A 16449-nucleotide genomic window follows, 5' to 3' on the forward strand; every position below is an offset into this window, starting at 1 on the left:
AAAATATAGGGTCAGGGATATACTTTAGTGGTGGATCACTTGTCTAGCATATACACGTCCCTGGGTTCAATCCCTAGTACTGCCAAAAATATAGAAGTTATATAAATTTGAGAGACCTTAAATAGATATCTTACTTGTAATAAATAACATAGAATTTTGGAAAATTTGCAAAATTTTGGAAAATTAAAATTTCAGGATTTTAGTTCAATAAAAATAAGTATTTGTCTTTATATCATCTATTCATCATAAAGTATTATAAAATAGAGGAATAGAATAATGTTCATAATAGACTGTAGAAAAATGAAGGTATACATATGTTATGACTCGTAACAAGAACATTAACTAGAGTGGTCAAAATGGCTTAAAATTTGCAGAGGATAAGCAAGCATTTAGAAGGAATATGAGATGAGAACAAATGATAAGAGAAATTCCTTATTGTTCAGGATAGTCTTAATTATATTGCAATTTATGTTGTGACTTTGTGTATAAAATCAAATATGATAGTTATTGACATACCTGGCTCAATAGAATATAAGGTTTACATTGCTCATTTATGTAACTATATAATTCAGTTCAAGATATCATGTGGTTATCCAACATTAATACAGATCAAACCAGGGCACATTCTTCCTGCAGAAGGTCAATTAATAAATATTTTCATGTTTATGGACCATATAAGATCTCTGTCTCACATTCTTTGTTTTTTTCACATGTCTTAAAATACGCAAAAGCCATTCTTAGTGGCCAGGCCAGTTGTGTTCTACAGACTGTATTGGCCAATTCCTAAATTGAATTCAAATCATGATTATTTGCCTTTACAATTTATATTTATAGTTAAAACTGCCTTCAATTCATGTGATAGTAAAGGTAAAATAATAATGTCATATCATCAAACCTGAGGAGGAACTGGAAAATCTGTACCGACTTCCTCAATTTCTATCTCTCACTTGTTTTTTCTCGTTTTCCACTATTATAGATCTAGTCTTTGTAAACTAATAGAAAGTTTTGATGTCTTATATACTTTACATAGTACTAGAATAAAGTTGCCCATTTATAATTCTGAGTTCCAAATGGTACAAACTGGATATGGACAGAATAATGTTGTCAAAAAACGACATAGATATTAATACTTATAAATGTTCAAACCACAGTTTTTCATTTAATCTGAGTATAATTGGAATGTATTAATATTTAAGAGAGACTATATAGATTCTGTAGAACTTTTGGAGTCTAGACTTATCATGCAAACTTTTAAATTTAGTAGTAATTCAAGATAAAATATGAAGCTCCTATATAACCTTTGATATCTTCACTTTTTGTAATGTGAACATATTAATCAGTTCTTCCATAAAATAAAATTTAGATCTCCAGAGTTATCCAGCTTAAACATAAATATTTAGAAAAGACTGTTAATTACATAGTAGAAAAAAATAGGAATATTTAGGGTTAGACTTGAAGGCTTTAAAGTTTGAGTTGCCAATAATGAAAATTTCCATTTGTATGTTTTGTGTTCATTTCTAGAATTACAGATTGAGTATTTCTTATTGAAAATGCTTGAGACCAGAGTGTTTTGGGTTTTAGATATTTTTGGATTTTGGAATATTTGCATATTTCTAATGAGATATCTTGAGTCCCTAAGTCTAAACACAAAATTCATTAATGTTCCAAAGATACCTTGAGGATAATCTTATAGAGTAATTTAGTGTGCCTGAATTTTTTATTGACATGTCTATTAGGTCAGGTGTGAAATTTTCCCCTGTGACATTTGATTGATTGTCAAAAAGTACCAAATTTTGGAGCATTTTATTTTTCCAAATTAGGGGTGCTTAACTATACCCCCATGAAAACACAGTAATTCCCCATGGATTTATTTATATTCTTTGTAGTATAATCTTAAATATTAACTTAATGATGATAGTGGGATTATTTTTCATTCTATAAAGTTGTGTTTCTAGTAGTTATTTCTAGAAAAAAGTTAGTTTAGTAGCTAATGTCTCTAAAAATTATCTTCTATTTTTATATTCTATATATTTGGTAGACTGTTTTGTGAAGAAAATTGAATCTGTAACTTTTCATTTTTTTATAGGCCCAAGCTCGTTGCCACAGAATTGGTCAGAACAAAGCAGTTAAAGTCTACAGATTAGTTACTCGTAATTCATATGAGAGAGAGATGTTTGACCGAGCCAGTCTGAAATTGGGCTTAGATAAAGCTGTATTACAGAGCATGAGTGGAAGAGAAAGTAATGTTGGTGGTGTATGTATAAATATTTTTTCACTTCAAGATTTTGTGTTAATTTTGTTTATATTTAGGTTTACCTCAAGTAGTGTATCTATCAGTTTTGGTCCATAAGGACCACTAACAGGCTTCCAGAATAGAGCTATGTTTAGTTAATACTTTGAAGTCCTTTTTGGTCTGTTTATATAGCTTCAAAACTTATGAATTCTAAGAATCTGTCTTCAAGATAAAAATGTTCTGATTTCTGCAGGGTACAGTGGTGAATGCCCATAATCTCAGCAGCTTGGGAGGCTGAGGCAGGAGTATCACAAATTCAATGCCAGCCTCCAGCAATTTAATAAGGCCCTCATCAACTTAATGAGATCATGTTTCAAAATATAAAAAATAAAAAGGCTGGGGATATGACTCCAGTATCCCTGCGTTGAATCTTGGTACAAAAAAAAAAAAAAAAAAGAATCTCATCCCTTTTTAGGAAGTTTGTATGATGGCATAGCAAACTAGAATTTGTGAAATTTTCGGTGTTACTTATGTGAAGTTTTTCAAAAATTTTTAAATTTCAAACTTCTAGTTTTATCTTCATCTTGCTATAAGTAATGAGTTGTGGCTCAGTGGTAGAATGCTTGCCTAGCATGTGTGAGGCTCTCAGTTCGATTCTCAGTACTGCGTATAAATAAATAAATTAAGTAAAGATCTATTTTCAACTAAAATATTTTTTAAAAAGAATTTTGTCTAATATAAAATATTAGTACCATTGGCTTGGGAGGCTGAGGCAGGGGGATTGTGAGTTCAAAGCCAGCCTCAGCAAAGGTGATGTGCTAAGTCACTCAGTGAGATCTTGTCTCTAAATAAAGTACAAAAAAGGACTGAGGATATGTCTGGTTATGTGCCCCTGTGTTCTATTTCCAGTACCAAATAAATAAATAAATAAATAAATATTTAAAAAATTAGTACTAAAAAGAACCTTGAGAGTTTACTTGTCCCTTAAGCTTTGATTTAATTGTACCCTTTTGAAATCGGAGGTAATTACTATTTTAAAACCAAGCTTTAAGATTCAGTAACTTACATATATTCTTTCCATGAATTCTCTCTCATTTGCATCCCAACCCAAATGCAAGTTAAACATATCTTCTCACAATTTTGACATTCTTTAGGGATACTTTTGCATTCTTTAACTTTAAAAATACAGTTATTACTAGAATTCTTTTCCTTTTAGATTCAACAGCTTTCTAAAAAGGAAATAGAAGACCTGCTTCGAAGAGGTGCTTATGGTGCCATTATGGAAGAAGAAGATGAAGGCTCTAAATTCTGTGAAGAGGATATAGATCAGATTTTACTGCGTCGTACAAAAACGATTACAATTGAATCAGAAGGACGTGGGTCAACATTTGCCAAGGTAACAGTGAGTACTATATTTTTAAACATAAGCAATGATGTTTGTGTCTCTTACTGAAAAATTTTAATGTCTCTTATTCAAAATCTGTAAATATACTGAGTTATCTCAAAGTTATAAATAATATATCCCTTTCCTTCAGTTTTTCTGATCTTACGTAAAATTTCACACGAACTCTTCAGAGCCAAATTGTAATACTTGCAACTACTTTTGCATATTATTCAGAATAGGACATTTGAAATCAAAAAACTTTAGAAACTAAAAAATATATACCAGTTACAGCAAAATATAAGTAATAATGTAGGAGGTTAAATCAGCTTATATTAACCTTAATAATTAAAAGAACCTAAAGGAGAGGAAAGAATTCCTATTTCCTTTTAAATACTAAAATCTAATTTTGGGAGAATAAAATGAAGTTTCTTTCTTTAAAAGAAGAATTAATATGTTCAATTTGTAGGAAAAATATTTCAGTTTACTAATATTCTTTACATATTTTATGTTTTATTCTTTCCTTGTTTCTTTTCTTTTCAACAAAGACATGTTAAACCTATGCTTTCCATTTATCTGAAGTGTTTTTTTTAATCACAGTACTCTTTATCATCTGTACTGATTCATACAAATTTTCTTCTTTCATCTTCTTTTCTACATTTTCCTTCGTCCCCATCCCCATTCTCATCCCAATTTTGCTTCTCACCCAGAAATCTTTGTCTTTATGGGGAATCCCTTTGTTATAGTAGCCTTTAATGTGCTTCACTAAAAGTAATGATATCATTCTTCAAATAGAAATTGCTTGCATTCATTCATAGACCAATGAAATCTTATGTCAGGTACCCTCCTAAATACTATACTAAAAATGAAAGGACTATAGTTGCTGGAAAAAATAAAATAAGAAATTGTTTCATTGTGTTCAATAGGAGAGCAGAGAGTAAGGAAAGCCTTAGTTGAAGCTTGACAAAATTGTGAATTACACTGTGTTTGTAAAAGAGAGAGAATCCTCATAACTGAATTATACATTGCTAATGTACAGAGAAGGTTTCAGAATATGGCATGGAATGAATTAGATGGAGTTGAAAGTGAAGAAGTTCGGGAAGTTGGATCCAATTTGTAAAGAAATTTATGTGTCATTTGGAAGGCAGTTCAGCTTTTTTTTAAAAGCTCCTTAACCAGACAATAGTCACATGCAATTAAGTTTCAAAATTCAACTCTAGCAACAATGTGGAAAATAAGTTGGAAAGGAGAAAGTCTAGAGGCAGGTAGATCTTAAAGAAATATGTTTAGCAAATAATGATGTATGAGCTAGGAGAGTAGAGATCCATTTACATCAGTAGGAGTTGATGACCAACTAGAAATTTGTAGAACAAGTTATCAAAATGACTGACAATTCTGACTTGTAGCTAGTAGCGTCATATTGTTATAAAACATGAAGAATGCAGAAAGAAGTACATATGGGGAAAATAAAATATTGGAGCCTTTGCTTGCAACATTTATAGGGCATCCAGGAGAATTGGTTGTGATACAGGTAAAAAATTGGGGAAGTTAATAGTTAATAGAAAATAAATAGTAGTACAAGTAGGTAGTATCATAGAACCAAAAGAAATAATGATTCAGTATAAGGTTTTAAATAAAAGTGGTCACGATGGCTAGCTTTAATGTCTTTCATGGGAAATCTTATTTACTTTTATTCCTTTGCGTCATGGGTCAGGGGATTGAATCCAGGGCAGGGCATTCTACCACTGAGCTACATTCCCAGACCTTATTTTTATTTTCTTATTTTAAGATGGGTCGGTCTCAGCCAAATTTTCCAGCCTAACCTGAAATTTGGATCCTCCTGCCCTAGCCTCCCAAATAACTAAGATTGTAGGCATGTAACACCAGTCCTGGTTATACAGATTTTTTTTCTTATGTGTAAAATTCAGTGAAATCCAGTTAATACCAAAGGTATTGTTAGTTTTAATTGTCATCTTTATTGATTAGGCTAAGCATAGAGAGATTTTTCCTTAATATTTTTTGTAATGAAGGTATACAAAAAAGCATATAATGACCACATATAAGTCTAGGCTTCCTCATTTAAAATGTTAATGATAATAATCATGGAAGTCAAAACAACAGTGTTTCAATTCTGACTTATAAACTGAGTGACCTTGGACAATTAACTTAACCTCTGAGTCTTTCTAGAGTTTAAAGAGATCATAATCATCATACTTAGCCTTCTCTACTATAAAATACTGTGAAAGTATTACTTAGATAATTCAGGTATACACTACTCATAATCAGATACACTCTTAGAATAAGAAACACTTAACTATATTAAAGTCTCAACTCAGAAAGTAAGTAACTGTTAGATTTTGAGAAAAAGCTCACAAAATAGCTGACAAGAGTCTAGAGAATTGCTTTATAATTTGTTTATTTCCTAAATAATTAGGCCAGTGCCATTAGATGTATGGGAATGGTAATAAATAGTGGACATTTGACAGAATGGAATGTGGTACTTCCTTGTTGGTAGTATTTTATACTTTTTCCTAGAATTTTTAAAGACTTTTGCTATATATAGTTTTTTTTCAAAGGTTTGGACAAATAAGGTATTCATTTATTTGCATTATCAAATAGAATTTGAAAAGGAGCTACATAAATAGAGCACACTACTTTTTTTTTTAGAGAGAGAGAGAGAGAACTTTTTAATATTTATTTTTTTTTAGTTTTCGGCAGACACAACATCTTTGTTTGTAAGTGGTGCTGAGGATCGAACCCGGGCCACACGCATGCCAGGCAAGCGTGCTACCGCTTGAGCCACATCTCCAGCCCACGCACACTGCTTTTAAGAATACTTATACCAAGCCAGATATGGTTTTGCATGCCTGTAATCCCAGCTACTCTAGGTGTCTGTGGCAAAAGGATCCAAGTTCAAGGCCAGCCTGAGCAACATAGGAAGTCCCCATTTCAAAAATAAGCATATTTATGCTTTGTACGTAACCATCAAATAGAACTCATTATTCGTAACTTCGTGTATAAGTAGCTATCATCTAAACCTTGTTCTGAGAGGTTTTTGTAAGGACATCAAGTTTGTCCTAGAAATAGAGTAGTTTATTGTTATCCGATTTTTGTTGTTGTTGTTGTTGTTGTTATCTTGCACATACTAGACCAGTGCTCTAACACTGAGCTGCATTCCCAGGCTGCTGTAGTGTGAGTTTTTAAAATTTGGTATGGAAAAAAAGTTTGAATTGCATGAACCGAGACTGCATCACATCTTCCACATGGGCTTTTCATTTCCATAGCCATTATTCCATTGTCACAATCCTTGAGAATCATATAAGTTATCCTGAAATTAGGTTATCTGTCAGTTCATAATATCATCTTGAATTATTTAGGAACTTTAGAAAATGTTGTTTAAAAATAAAAATTTGTTATAATGAATGTAACCAAATCTATTTAATTATGAAATTAGTTTCTTCTTGGCAAATTGTTTTAATTTTCAACAGTTATGTGGTATCAGAATAAAAATGATTATCTACTACAGCGTTTAAAAATCTGTTTTCATCCAATGTCTTTTGGTATTTATGGCATGTTGAGTGTTCTCCAATATATATAAAACATAGGCATTTACTAGATTGATTTCAATCTCAAGGGGCAAGCTGGGTACAAACATTTATTCCTATAATCCCAGCTGCTGGGGAATTTGAGGCAGGAGAATCACAAGATTGAAGCTAGCTTTGGCAACTTAACAAGACCCTGTCTCAAATAAAAAATTAAAAAGGGATGAGATAATCAGTGGTAGATTGCCGTCAGTTTACCCCCACGACTAGGGCCTGGGGTCAATCTCAAGGTACATGTATCAGTGAACTAGAATTCAAAATAAAGCCCTGTGAACTTTTCACAGTTTCTAAAAATTGTTAAATTTGTATCAGTGAAGATTTGAAAATATCATATGTCCTTGGTTGTAAGAAATTCATTTTTTTTCTTTCTGTCTTCTTCCCCCCCAACCCCAGTACTGGGAATTGAACCCAGGGCCTTGCAGAAGCTAGACAAGCACTCTACCACTGAAGTACATCCCCAACCCTTTTCTTAAATTTTATTTTGAGGGGGCTGGAGTCGTGGCTCAGTGGTAGAGCACTTGCCAGGCATGTATGAAGCCCTGGGTTTGATCCTCTGCACTGCATATAAATAAATTAATAAAACAAAAAAGATCTGTTGACAACTAAAATATATGTATATATATTTTTTAAAAGATTATTTTGAGACAAAGTCTCATAAAGTTACCCAGGATAGCCTGGAACTTGGACTTCTCCTGCCTCAGCCTTACAAGTAGCTGGGAGTACTGCTGTGCTCCATGAAGCTTGGCAAGAAATTTGTTTCTGAGTCAAAGTGAAGTCCCGTATAATTTAGGACTTACTAGCACATTATTAGATATCTGTCCATTGTACTTATTCATATGCCAGTTTGATGAAATGTTATCTTAAATAAGTTAAGCATCTGTACTCTGAATATCCAAAATCTAAATGCTCCAAAATTGAGTATCAACACAATACCTATAAAGTTTTGGATTTGGAACATTTCCAGTTTGAGATTTTTGGATTAGAAATACTCAACCAGTAAAGTCTAAGCAAATGTTGCATAAATGAATGTGTAAAATCTGAAATCTGAATAGAAGTAATCCCAGGCATTTTGCTTATGGGATACTCAATCTGTTCTTACTTTTATACAGATAATGATGGCTTTCTTCATTTGGTTTCATCAAGCTAGTTAGCCTTTGTTATTTCAGGTTGGATATGAGTTTTTAATATGTGGCTTATTATTAATAGGTGTCTCATTGTATTATCTCCTATTGCCACTGTAAAAATTTCCTGCAAATTTAGTGGCTTAAAACAATACACATTTATTCTCTTATAGTTCTGGATGTCAGAAGTCCAACATCAGTCTGCCAGGGTTAAAATCAAGAGTCAGCAAGGCTGGTTCATTCTGGAGGCTCCAGGGGAGAATCTCTTATCTCTTCCAGTTCCTAAGAATGTCTGCATTCCTTGGCTTGTGGCCACAGTACTCCAATCTCTGCTTCTGTTGTGTCATATCCTTTTCCTCTTTTTATAGACAAATCTTCCTCTGCCTCCTTCTTGTAAGGGCACTTGTAATAACATTTAGCAGCCACATGGATAAGCTAATATCCCATTTCAAGATCCTACATCATAACTGCCAACTCACTTTTACCATATAAGACAATACAACATTTTAGGGATTAGGACAATATATCTTCAGGAGTCATAATCCAATCTACCACATTCATCATTTCAAACAAGTAAAAAAATATATAATTTTTAAAAAAGTTTTATAATATTTACTCTGTAGGTTAGAGGAAGCAAAAAAGAAAAAAGGAATTTAAATTCATTTCATTAAAGCATTTATTACTGTCACTTCAATTTCATATAAATATGCCAGGAAAAGACATTTTTAAACACTTATAATATTTAACACTTTATACAAACACCTTAAAAGCTCAATTTCAGAGGAAAGCTAGGTGGAATAAATGAATGTACTTATTACTTGATAAGCAATGACTAGAATTGAATCTTTAAGATTCAAACTTCAAACAGAGGCATTTAATATTTCAATTTTGTTCCTATTCATTTTGTAATCATTTTATAAAGTTTTAAACTACAAATACAGACAGAATATCATGATGAAAAAAGATGTATACTCATCATCCACCTTGAACATTATCAACTCATACTAAACTGTTTCATTACTACCCACCCATCTTTCATATTATTTTGATGCAAATCTCAGCTCAGCTCTCATATCATCACTTTATACATGTTTCCATAGTATTACTAAAGATAGACTTTTTAAAAACATAACCACAATATGATAACATTTAAAAAGAAAATTAGCTATAATTCCTTGATGTTTATTATCTTGTGTTCAACCTTCAGTTATCTTGAGTGTTGTAATTGGCTTGTTTTTAAGTTTTATTCTCTTTTAATGTATGGTTTTACAACATTTTAAAATTCTATCAAAATGTTTTTTTAAATGAAGATTTAAGATCCTCAATTATATTCCGGTAATTAGGCAGTATTTTAATTTACCTCTTAGGTTCACCTTTAAAAATCTTTTTAAGGTAAAATATTCTTCTATTGGGACCCGGGTAGTGTCTCAGCGGTAGAAAGTTCACCTAGCCTGGGCAAGGGCCTGGGTTTGATCTTCGGTACCACATAAAAAAATAAATAAAATAAAGGTATTGTGTTCAAATACAACTAAAAAATAAATATTTTTTAAAAATATTCTTCTATTTATTTGTATAAGATTTGGCATGACTTTTTCTGTCCCTTTTGCTTAAAGCATCATGTATCTATTTCTTCTTTATTTTTTTTTATAAAACTGTTTGATGATTTTTTTAACATGGCATTTTTGTTTTCAATATCTTAAATTATAAATAATGGTTACTAATCCACAAACTATAGAGTTGAAATGTACTAACGTTTCTTCCAAGTAAAATATTTATTTTCTTTTGTTCTGTATTTTCTTAAATATTTACAACATTTATACAGTATATTTATAGTAAGGAAAGTATCTTTTTTCTCTTTTCTTTCTTTCTTTCTTTCTTTTTTTTTTTTTAAATGGTGCTAGTAATAAAACCCAGGACCTTGAATGTGGTTTGAAAGTATTCTACCACCAACCTACATCTGCAGCCACTGGAAAAGAATTTTAAAAATAAAGATAGCCAATATTCATTTTTATTTTCCATATATTATGTTGCATTTTTTCAGGAGATAATACATATTTGAAAACGTGATGGATATAAAGTATGGTACCAGAAAATGAACTATATTGTGTAGGTAGATTTTTCTAACTCTTTTGTACCTTAATTTCTTAATGTTTATGTATATCTGTCCTATGCAGTTTCCTTGCTTACAAAGATTAAGAGTTAACCAACAGTAGTAACTTATTTAACTCTGCTCATAAACTCTAACCTGTGTTGGCATCAAGCCTTTGCTTTAAACAAATGCTGTGTTATATTTCAGACCACTGGATTTGAAACATTCTTTGAGTCTGAGTGTGTATACTGAATTCAAATTCTATCCACAGTAAATGTGAGGAGATAATATTTTAAGTATACTTTTATAGATTTTCCCTTTCAACTTCATAATGACTTGAAAAAATTGCCATTATATATTTCAGGCAAGTTTTGTGGCATCTGGAAACCGGACAGATATTTCCTTAGATGATCCCAATTTCTGGCAAAAATGGGCTAAAAAAGCAGAAATAGATATCGATGCCATCAGTGGCAGAGTAAGTATTTATTTCCCTCGAAAGGTAATTTTGTTTTGAGATACTTTGGCAATAACATAATAGTATCTTATTCAGTTGTAAAGGTAACTAATAAAATCTTTGCACACATAAATTGAAATGAGGTAGGAGAATGAGTTAGACATTGCTTTAATTTAATCCTTTTTATATCTCTTAAATTCATAAATTACTTTTCTCCTTTTTGTTTTGTTGGTGTCAACCCATTAATGATCTAGTAAAAAAAGCAGTCAAGAAGTGACATTTATAAACTCTTTCTTTTATGACTTCTCTAGGAAGACAGAGCCAGAAAGCTAAAATAAAATTAATGGAAATGATAATTATAGCATTAACTGCCTACCTTCTAAGACACCTGTCCAATAATTTTATAGGAATTAATGTTTCTAATCCTTACTTACTTTCAAAATAACATCCTCATGATTAATTTCATATTAAACATTGATACATGGAATCTTTTTTTAAATTATTTTTTAGTTGTAGTTGGACACAACACCTTTATTTCACTTGTTTATTTTTTTATGTGGTGCTGAGGATCGAACCCAGGGTCTGGCGCGTGCGAAGCGAGTGCTCTACCGCTGAGCCACAACCCCAGCCCACATGGAATCTTTTTTAGGTAGTTTTTTAACATGTAAAGCTTAACAGTTATGAATAACATCACTGCCATTTACAATCATTAATACTTAATGTGTTTTTGAAATGTATAATTTTGTGAAGCAAGTAAATTTGAAAAAATATTATAGCATTTTCATATGCTAAAGAAGCAGTGAACTCTACAAATCACTATTTAAAATCATAAATGAGTTATATTCTCTTCTGCTCTATGATTCAGACTTAGACTAAATATGTGATTCCTTTTCTGGCCCCTTGTTCTTTCCTCTTCTTGTAATGCTGTTTCCTCCCTGCCTGGCAAAGTCTGGTATCACTATTTTGTGATGTTTTCTCTGACTTTCTTTAGACCCTCTTGTACAGTTCATTCTGAACAGCATTTTTTTTAACACATTTATCTGACCCTGAAGAATATGGTTTCCCTAACTTAGAGAAGTTTTTTAATAAAAGTAGAAGATGTATTTTGAATGAATTAAACTAAATTGACTATAGGGAGGATGATACATATATTGCCTTTTAATATTAGTGTAATTCTTAGAGATTACTAAAACATATTTCTAAATCTACAAAATATTCATAACTTTTAACCAGTGTTTCAATTGTTATGTATTTTTCTTCTTTCAGATTTATTTCTAGGATAAATTTAGATCACAAATATTCACTTTAGCATTATTTATGTTAAAAATCAAAAGTCTAAATCAAATTGTGAATTAATTAGGTAAAACAAATTAGGAGGCATAAATTTAGCCTAAATTTATTTTATGATTATTGTAGTAGAAGTGCAGTGTTTTTTATATTAATAATAAAGCAGAATACCAAAATATGTTAAGCCTTTGACTGTAATTTTACAAAATTGTATATATGTGGTAAAAATTTTAGAGGAATGTAAATATTTTTAAGGTGATTTGGTGGAGTGGCAGAACTTATTAGTAATTTTTTTTTCTTTCTAAAATTATTGTTTGTATAATTTGGAAGGTGAAAATCTAAAACATTATTACAAGCAAAAGTATTAAAAATAACTTCAAGTAATAGCTGTTAAATTTTACAGAACAGTTTGGTTATTGACACTCCAAGAATTAGGAAACAAACAAGACCCTTTAGTGCCACAAAAGATGAATTGGCTGAATTATCTGAAGCTGAAAGTGAAGGAGATGAAAAACCCAAACTACGGAGACCCTGTGATCGTTCCAATGGCTATGGAAGAACTGAATGCTTCAGAGTAGAGAAAAACTTGCTAGTTTATGGGTAAAATATTATTTTTAATGTTTTTTTAAGTAGTCATATAAAGTTAGCGAAAATTACTCTTTTCCAGTAATTTTTATCTGGTTAAAATCAATAAAATCTATTTTTTAAATATCTAGGATTTCTGTATTTAACAAATATTCAATTGAAGAATGAGGAGATAGGTTAAGTGTTTAAATTATAAATTTATCACATCAAACTCCTTGTTTTCCAATTTGCGTATTTAGTAATACAAAGTAGATAATGTTATATTTCATTATTGAGTAAATATAATAGAAATTACCACACTATTCCTCTTTGTTCATACATGGAGGACACCAACATTAGCAAAGTCTGTTAATGAGAGAGTTGTTTGTTGTGTTGTTGGTTTTGATTGTGTGTGTGTGATTTTTTTCTCTTGCTCCTCATCTGTAAGTTGTTTCTTTCTAGAACGTTACTTAATATCAATGTAAATATACCTTTTATAACTAGGTGGGGCCGATGGAGAGAGATTCTGTCTCATGGACGTTTTAAAAGGCAGTTAAATGAGCATGATGTAGAAATAATTTGCCGAGCTCTCTTGGCATATTGCCTTGTTCACTACCGAGGAGATGAGAAAATTAAAGGTTTCATATGGGATCTTATTACTCCAACTGAAGATGGGCAGACACGAGAGTTACAAAATCATCTAGGTAAAAACATTCTTTTGTTTTCTTTAAAAGTTTTTGTTGTTGTTAAATAATTAACGCTTAACATATTCTCCTATAAAATATTACATCATTCAGGTAGTATTAAGGAACTTTCATCTTCACCCTTAAAGTTCCAGCTTCAGAAAATGCCAGTGTTATTAGTTTGTTAGATATTTGGATTTTACTTATTGTTGTCATATATGTATCAGTTTACAAGTTGTTGACTTATATAGAGATCTTTCCATTTGTGTTCATGTTGATCCATCTCAGTTTTTATTTTCTGTTTAGTATTCCATAGTATGTATATTTCTTAACTTGTTTTGCATTTCCTTTAATGATGGATATATAGGTTTCCACTTTTAGAAAATAAAAAAATAAGTTTCAGTGAACAGCTTTGTTTAGTCCTTCTTATGCATATGAATAAATCTTTCAGTAAAGCAGATATCAAAAAATAGAATTATTGAGGTATAGCAAACATATATCTTTAGTACTTTAAATGTGGTCTCTAGATCAAAAACATCTCATCTCCTGAGATCTTAGAATTGCAAAGTCTTAGTGCCTTAGGTTTACTGAATCAGAATCTTCTTTTTAGTGGGATCCTCAGCCATTTGTATGCATATTAAAGTTTGGAAAGCATTGATATTCATTTTAAATTTTCATAAATACTTTAGTTTGCTTTCCAATGTGATTAAACCAGTTTACACCCATATCAGAGGAATATGCAAGTACTTTTTTGTCCATAGGTTGCTAACAGAATGTTCTTTTCTATTTAAGAAAAAAAATCATTGTGCCTTAAATTTGTGATGCCATCTTGTCCTATTTAATAAAAAAAAGTAATTGATCGCCTATTGTATGTTTCTTGTGCAGAGTGCTGAAAAAAAATAAAAAGATGTAAGATTAGACAAGACTCCTGAGCTCATAAACCTTACATTATAGCAGGGAGACAGAAATAGTAAGAATGTAGATAAATTAGCTAAATAATTGTAGATTGTGATAAATATTGTTAAGTAAATATACCAAATTTTGAGATGGAGGACAAAAGCAAGCACATATTTTATATGGGGTGGTTTATATTAGCCCATCTTAATAAGAGACATGTAGTTAATATGAAGCACTGACTTCTGAGTAAGGATGGAGGAAACACAGATTTCACTGTTCTTTGAAACTCCATTTATAAAATAGGAAAGAAAGCCAGGCACTCTGGTGCATTCCTGCTATCCCAACTACTCAGGAGGCCCAGGCTGGTGCATCAAAATTTTAAGGCTACTGTGAACTGGGCAACTTAGCAAAACCCTGTCTCAAAACAATGGAGATGTAACTCAGTGGTAACATACCCCTCAGTTCAATCCCCAGAGCAAAATAAATAGATAGATAGATAGATGATAGATAGATGATAGATAGATAGATAGATAGATAGATAGATAGATAGATAGATAGATAGATAGATAGAGGAAGAAAATAACAAGGCTTTAGTGCTTCTCAACCAGAGATGATCTTATGACTCAGTCTAGTCCCACTTCCACCACAGCTAATCTCAACTTAAGCATGTTACTTGCGTCTAGTGTGGTAGAGGTTAGAGGTAAACAGTTTCTCACAATGAACAACTGTGTAGCCCAAAACATGAATAATAATACTGAGAGTGAAACCCTGCTATTACCTAAAAGAGATTAGAGTCAGGCTCAGGTTGTAGCTCAGAGATACAGCACTTGCCTAACATGTGTGAGGCACTGGGTTCTAACCTCAACACCACATAAAAAATAAATTAATTAAATAAAGGTATTGTGTCCATCTACAACTAAAGAAAATATTTAAAAGAGAGATTGGATTTTAGAGACTTTATTTGGATTCTGATTAAGATAAGCAAGAGAAAAAAATGTATTATCTTTATTAGATTACTGGACATTTAAATATTGAATATTAAGGAATTATTATTATGTAGACTTTTTTTTAAACTGAGTTTTATTTATTTATTTTTTTTAGGTGTAGATGGACACAACACAATGCCTTTTATTTTTTATGTGGTGCTGAGGATAGAACCCCTGTCCCACCCGTGCCAGGCGAGCGCTCTACTGCTGAGCCAGAATCCCAGCCCCCTATGTAGACTTTTTTAAAAATATTTTTTTAGTTGTATATGGACACAGTACCTTTATTTATTTGTTTGTTTGTTTGTTTATTTTTATGTGGCGCTGAGGATCAAACCCAGTGCCTCATATATACAAGGCATGTGTTCTGCCGCTGAGCCATAATACCAACCCTTCCATAGACATTTTTTAAGGAGGCATTAATATGTTTATGAGTGAAATGGTTAATATCTTAGATTTACTTCAACTAGTATGGGAACTTGGGTAGTATACAGAATAGAGATGAAATAGCCATGGATTTTTGATAATTATTAAAGTTGGATGATAACACACGGGGATTCATCATAATATTCCATCTACTTTTGTATATGCTTATGTTCCACATTATTTTAAAATAAGCATAAACCCTGAGAAAAGAGGAGGGTGAGGGACAAAGTATCAACAAAGTTTTAGAAATTGAAAGCAAATAGATTAGTGATACCTGACTTAACCAACCAAAGAGAGCTTAATTTTAGCTGTGGAAAAGGCGGGGGGGACTGTTTTTCTTCACAGATTTCTTAAAAGTCTCAAGAATTTGGGGCATATGACTCCTCTAGAAGTGTTATGTGATAAGACAGGGATTGTAATTAAAAGCTGTTTAAAAAGAGACAGATCTCCAGATAACCTCTTCAACTCCATAGAGCAGGATGAAAATTGAAGTTTATTCATTAGGTAGAGTAAAATATAAGGATCTTTGGGTTGAACTGGTAGTTAATATGTGGTGCTAGTAAGTAAGCATTGAGTGAATATTTGGATACTGGTAATACAGTACTCAAGTACGAAAATCACCACCTTACTTTGAACTTTGCTAGACCATTATCTAAGGGCAAAACTCCAGTCATTTGCTCTTCTGTGATCTCACATTCAATAGGCTCAATACTTTTAAACTACATATTA

At 31.6% G+C, this 16449-nt stretch overlaps 1 protein-coding gene across 14 annotated transcripts in view; it reads left to right on the top strand.

Annotated features, from left to right (window-relative positions):
• Chd9 (chromodomain helicase DNA binding protein 9) overlaps positions 1 to 16449 on the top strand; it is a 246550-nt gene that overhangs the window by 184602 nt on the left and 45499 nt on the right. For all 14 annotated transcript variants that reach the window (XM_078032313.1, XM_040279558.2, XM_078032311.1 and 11 more), the window contains 5 exons: positions 2087 to 2254; positions 3450 to 3629; positions 10791 to 10901; positions 12571 to 12767; positions 13236 to 13435. In XM_078032313.1, coding sequence (XP_077888439.1) covers positions 2087 to 2254; positions 3450 to 3629; positions 10791 to 10901; positions 12571 to 12767; positions 13236 to 13435 — 856 coding nt within the window. The remainder of the gene's footprint in view (positions 1 to 2086; positions 2255 to 3449; positions 3630 to 10790; positions 10902 to 12570; positions 12768 to 13235; positions 13436 to 16449) is intronic.

This window comes from Ictidomys tridecemlineatus, chromosome 15, assembly GCF_052094955.1.
Source record: "Ictidomys tridecemlineatus isolate mIctTri1 chromosome 15, mIctTri1.hap1, whole genome shotgun sequence".
In the NCBI taxonomy this organism is placed as follows: domain Eukaryota; kingdom Metazoa; phylum Chordata; class Mammalia; order Rodentia; family Sciuridae; genus Ictidomys; species Ictidomys tridecemlineatus.